The sequence below is a fragment of the Xenopus laevis genome, chromosome 2L, assembly GCF_017654675.1.
Source record: "Xenopus laevis strain J_2021 chromosome 2L, Xenopus_laevis_v10.1, whole genome shotgun sequence".
Lineage (NCBI taxonomy): Eukaryota > Metazoa > Chordata > Amphibia > Anura > Pipidae > Xenopus > Xenopus laevis.
The window spans coordinates 72,813,964-72,819,963 of NC_054373.1; the positions used below are offsets into that span (position 1 = coordinate 72,813,964).

Sequence of the window (6,000 nt, forward strand, 5' to 3'; positions counted from 1 at the left end):
ATGCTTTCATGGATGTAGACCATAATGGGACAAGATCACTGAAAGTAGACCTTGCATTAGAAAAGTATGGACACTCCTGGACTAAATCATTCATTGTACACAGAAAGCAGACTGTAGGAGGGCCTTGTGTATGATTTGCCCATCAATATTAGTCAATTTTTTAAGCATCCTAAATAAACTCCAAGACCCTGTTGTAGCAATGCTGTTTGTAGAAACCTGGTGGTCAGCTAGTGGTAGTCTTATCATCATGTAAAGCAGAATACCTCTTCTATCAATGGTCTTCAACACCCTTTTGGAAACATTATGTGACCGCACTAACAGAGAACCTACTTTATTTCAGCCATCAGACTGGTGTTACAGTGAGATACAAGTAATGATGAGACAAAATCAAGCATCAAGGTCAGACCAAAGGGCCAGGGCAATTGGTAAGAGTCAAAAACAGACTAGACAAGGTCAATAACCAGCTAAACTAAAAAACAATAGTTACAGGAGCTAAATCTGACTACACAGGAGCCATCTTGGGCAATGGTAACAAAACCGGACACTGTATTTAAAGGCAAATTGGTACTGAGGAGAAAGGAAATAACACTACAACATGAAACAACCAGTAGTACACCACTGTATCATGTGTGCCCTGGAGTCATTACTCATACAAACTGTTAGAAGACTGTTTGCATTGACAGCCCAGTGGCAATTGCAAGTTTTGGGTCAATAGGAAAGTTCATTAAAAATTTACATTTTAACGAAAAATGCTAGTGTATTTTAAAAATGTTTGTGTTTAATTGTTATGTTGTAGGAGTGACATCACTGTTTTATGTTATGTTGCAGTTGTGACATCACTGTTTTAAAGAGAGTTAGCGTAATGTGCAAAGTCATAGGTTCACATCTCTATCCTCTTTTCAGGTCCATGGACACAAGGCAGCATGGGAAGATCCTGTGGAGTGGGTCAGAGACACACTTCCTTGGCCAATGGCACAACAAGATCAGTCTAAGCTTTTACATCTACCCCAGCCCACAGTGAGCACCCATCATTCTACATCACCACCAAGAGAGCACAGCATTAAAGATTCCCCTACTACTTCACTGGAGACTGATCCCTTGGTATGGCTTAAAGAATGTATGTGTGGTTTTATGTGTGTGCAACAGTGTAATGAAAAAAGGTTATGGCACAGTAAACAGTATGGCACTGTAGTTTTGTGAATGAATGTATTTTATGCTGGTGAGATTCAGTTTACATCTCTTTTACCATTATGTTTGGTTTATAGATGGTGATGCTCCTAAAACTTCAAGAAGCTGCCAACTTCATTGAGTCCCCAGACAGAGAAACAATTTGTGATAGTGACCTCACCACCACTATTTAAAAATTCACAACATGGAATGTTGCAGTGCAATAAAAAGCGAAGAACTGCACACACAGTTAACATCTCAAGAACTGATGTGGACAACAATGAATTCATTATGAAGCAAGGATGTCAACCTAGCGCCACTTATTTATTGGAGCATGGATGACTCAGCTCATCTTCTAATTGTGATTATTACCTAATACCATCATAAGTAGGTCAATGGACAAGGAAAGCATGAAACAGACTGGTGTTTTGGTTTATTTTTAATGATCATCTTATTCAACCATTGGGTAATACAGGTTAAAGGAAAATATACACTTATTACAGAATATTATGGAATAGTGATGTGTAATTGGTCTGTCTGCACATCAAATGAAATTTATTTTCTTGGATCTCATTTCTGGTTCCCAATGACTGGCCAATATCAAATAGTTTCTAAATACAAAAGAGATTATCACTAGTGGACACTTGGGGCTAGAGATCTGGTATTTAATTGAAAGACTGTTATCACTATACTTCCTTAATCTGACATAACTTTCAATGTGATAATTTAATTGTTTATAGGGAATTTTAAATATTCACATAAATCAAATTAATATGTGACCCTAAACTAAATATAGCTATAGCTTACTTTATGTATAATTATGTTCCCACTATCTAGACTGAGCCCGCTCAAAGTAATTTTATGTCTATGAAGGTGTTGGACCAACGCATACACCTTTATCCTATATGGCCACACATGCTAAAACCCTGCTGAAGATAGTTACCCTTAAGAGCCTCATCATGTCTGAATAAATGCATGATGTTATTGATTAAAATTAATTTTATGCTGTTTAATCCAGAGCCATGTCTTTGAAATATTGCATTTCAGGGATTTGTCTTAAGCACTATTTCCGATGGAAAACAGTTTTTTTGTGCCACTAATTTGATGCCACAGAGAATTAAAATACACTGGGGAGCACTACTTAAAACATACACATCGTTAAAAAACATGAATAACCTGACTAGAGGTACAGTATTGTATAAAACATTTATATAATGTAGAGCACTGTTATCAACAAATCGAACAGAGCAATAGCAATTAATTTTTAGCTATAGTGTTATTATGAGTGTACTATGTGCATAATTTGCACACTTTTAAATCTTAGGTGGAACACGTGCATCTTATAATTTCCCACGTATATAGCCTGGTGGAAATTATTTCCTTTTATATGCAAACAGATACTTTTACAGCAGGTTTCATTCAATTTACACAACTTTTTATGCTTCAGATCAGATGTGTTCATTTTATTGCAGTACACTGTGTTGTTAAATGTATGGCACTTTATTTCTCTGCATTGCTGGTCTCTGTGGTAGGGCATAGTTTATACACGCCGTTAGTGTGTGTTTGTTTTGCAGTATGCAGTTCACTGGCTTCCAATGCTGTAACAGAGCATTGGGACCTTGGTGCTGAATTCCGGTGCTTACTCTTTTATAGGAGGATTGGGTGCCATCAACAGATCAATGTAGTATGCCTGTGTACTAATTATTCATGTATGGATCAGTCACCTCTTTGGGCTTGCTTTGGTGCTCAGTCTTTGAATGTAGGAAACACAAACCATATGAAGTAAAGTAAAACATTAACAGTATTTCTCCAGACAAATATCTCCGATGGTCTCTTTAGCTTCCTACAGCAAAGGAAAGCATACACTTAATATATGAATTCAACAAAGCTAAAATACTATGTACTAAAAGGCAGCATCTGTATATACACACAGTGCATGAACTGTAAATCTGTACTTTTTACTTGACAAGTTGCAATAACTCTTATTGCTTTCCATAATTACTGCAAAGCATTTGCTAAATGTGAAGTTTTGTAAGGGACAGTTCAACACAAGCTGAACTGCCATGTAAGGAAAGTGTAGTGTTGCAGTCTGTATACTAATCATCATCATATCATGTTATACACCTGAAAGCATGGAGCACAGAGATAGATTGGTAATACTATAACAAAATAACATATTTTCTTGCACTAGGTAAGGAATAAACCATAACCCTGTGTCTGATGTGTCAATAAACTGGGTTTTATTTTAGACGGTTGCAAAAATAATTATATAGACATTTGCTGAACATAAGTTCAGTATTTCACATATAAAAATATATAAAGCATCTATTGATTTGTGTGAAACAGTATACAGAAATGCAATTCTGTATATTCAATAGGCTTGTCTCCTTTAATGAAATATTGCATCTAGACGTATTCATGAATATAATAATACAAAAAAAATACATCTCTACACATTTTGTTGTAAAGAGTATTTAGAATAAACTTTTAAATGTTTACCGTTAATAGTCTTACTAAGGAAAATGTTACAGCTGCTGACTTGAAGTACAAAGTATTTGAAAGCATACCATTCTGTTTTCATTTAATTTTCAGTGCACTTTATGCTGGGTTTTTGCTTTTGGACTGATTTACATATTTTCACCTTATACATTTGATATCCAATCATATGTGTGACTCTGGTAACCATTACATTTAGAAAAAGTAGAAACATGCATGATCTTAATATGCACCTTATTTAGAGTTAATTTAAGACTGTTATAGTAACAATTCTCTATAGTTTGTTTTTGTCCCTAAATCAGGGACATCAAACATGTGGTTGTAGATTTGTCGGGTGTAAAATTGTACATCCTTGCCCTTGACATTTATTGATCAGTATAAGTCATAATAGCATGAAAATCATGTAATTCCAGAAATGAACATAATTTACAAAGATTTTGAATAATATGTCTATGTAAGTTTTGTTTCTAATCCAAATTATGCCTGGAATATGTACAGCCATCTACCTTTAGTAACTCTAAATAGGTCTTTCATTTTCATATTTAACACTATAACCATATATTTAATTATTTATGTCTTCATGCAAAACTTCAAGATGTCCTTTGTCTTTTTTAATTGATTTTGTCATTGTTCTTATTTCTGCATCATGCCATGGAACAGCATGGAACTCAAATAGATTTGCTTCAAAAGATAGGAAAATACTGATGTAATTTGCTGCAAGAAGGTTTCTTTAGCAACCACAATTTTTTTTTCATTAGAATTTCTAAATGGTTTCGTAAAACATCCAGTGATTGAACAATGCTGCATATTTTCTATTCAAAATCAAGAATATTGACTAGATTAGTGTTGAGGTTGGTGCTAATGGTGTCACTAGTCTGTGCCAGGCCCCCCACAAAAAAATCTTTGGAGCGGCACAGGGAATCCTACACTCTGCCTCTGGCTGCCCACCCATGTGCCCCCCCAGGTATGAGAGCAGCTGGGGAGGGTGGAATTATTTACAACTATAGAGAAAGCAGAACCCCCCAGTCTGGGCCCCCTGTAACCACAGGGTCTGCTTGCACCTGCTTAAATCAACTGATATATTTCCATTGTTTACCTGCCAGTAGCAAGATAAATAGGGGAAGAAAGAGAATGAAATATGGGTCACAAGCAAGTAACTGCAAAAATTGAAGGTGACCAGTTTGTTTATATAACTGCTATTTGAAGCAGAAATCAAAATGTATTTTGAATACAGTTCCATCAAACCCCCAAGCTAATAGTCGTTAATTTCTTTGTTAGCAGATTTCAACACGTGGTGGTCACCTAGCATTTTTGATCAAGACCAAAATTTGTTTTCTAAAGCCCTTAACATCTGGGGAAACATATGTGAAAGGGCTTAAAGCTAAAATGGGTAGATACAGTATTAACAGAAAGTAATGCAATGCTCATCTACATTTAAAAGGAAAGGAGTGATACCTTTACTTTAAAAACTTTAAAAAGTATTTTCTTGCCATCTAATCATCTCAAAGTACAGTCATATGAAAAAGTTTGGGAACCCCTCTTAATTCTTTGGAGTTTTCTTTATCATTGGCTGAGCTTTCAAAGTAGCAACATCCTTTTAATATATAACATGCCTTATGGAACCAGTATTATTTCAGCATTGACATAAAGTTTATTGGATTAACAGAAAATATGCATCATAACAAAATTAGACAGGTGCATACATTTGGGCACCCCAACAGAGATATTACATCAATACTTAGTTGAGCCTCCTTTTGCATATGTAACAGCCTCTAAATGCCTCCTATAGCCTTTGATGAGTGTCTGGATGGTGGTATATTTGACCATTCATCCATACAAAATCTCTCCAGTTCAGTTTAATTTGATGGCTGCCGAGCATGGACAGCCTGTTTCAAATCATCCCATAGATTTTAGATGATTTTCAAATTTTAGATGATTATGACAGCCATTCCAGAATATTACATTTCTCCCGCTGCATAAATGCCTTTGTAGATTTCAAAGTGTGTTTAGGGTCATTGTCTTGTTGGAATATCCAACCCCTGCGTAACTTCAACTTTCTGAATGATGATTGAACATTATCCTGAAGAATTTGTTAATATTAGGTTGAATTCATCCGACCCTCGACTTTAACAAGGGCCCCAAATCCCTGAACTAGCCACACAGCCCCACAGCATGATGGAACCTCCACCAAATTTGACAGTAGGTAGCAGTTTTGTTTTTCTCGGAATGGAGTGTTCTTCTACGGTCAATGCAAAGCACTTTTTGTTATGACCAAAATAACTCTTATCAGTCGAAAGCACTTTATTTCAAAATGACGGTGTCTTTTCTAAATGAGCT

At 35.7% G+C, this 6,000-nt stretch overlaps 1 protein-coding gene across 5 annotated transcripts in view; it reads left to right on the forward strand.

Moving 5' to 3' along the window:
- Positions 1-3,665, forward strand: part of nav1.L (neuron navigator 1 L homeolog) — a 147,298-nt gene extending 143,633 nt beyond the window's left edge. For 4 of the 5 annotated variants that reach the window (XM_018246543.2, XM_041582033.1, XM_041582035.1 and 1 more), the window contains 2 exons: positions 904-1,101; positions 1,266-3,665. In XM_018246543.2, the coding sequence (XP_018102032.1) occupies positions 904-1,101; positions 1,266-1,361 (294 nt within the window). In that variant the 3' untranslated portion in view covers positions 1,362-3,665. Of the gene's footprint in view, positions 1-340; positions 426-903; positions 1,102-1,265 lie in introns of all 5 variants that reach the window. The other variant, XR_005965391.1, reaches the window with a different exon arrangement.
- Positions 3,666-6,000: the final 2,335 nt, after the last annotated feature.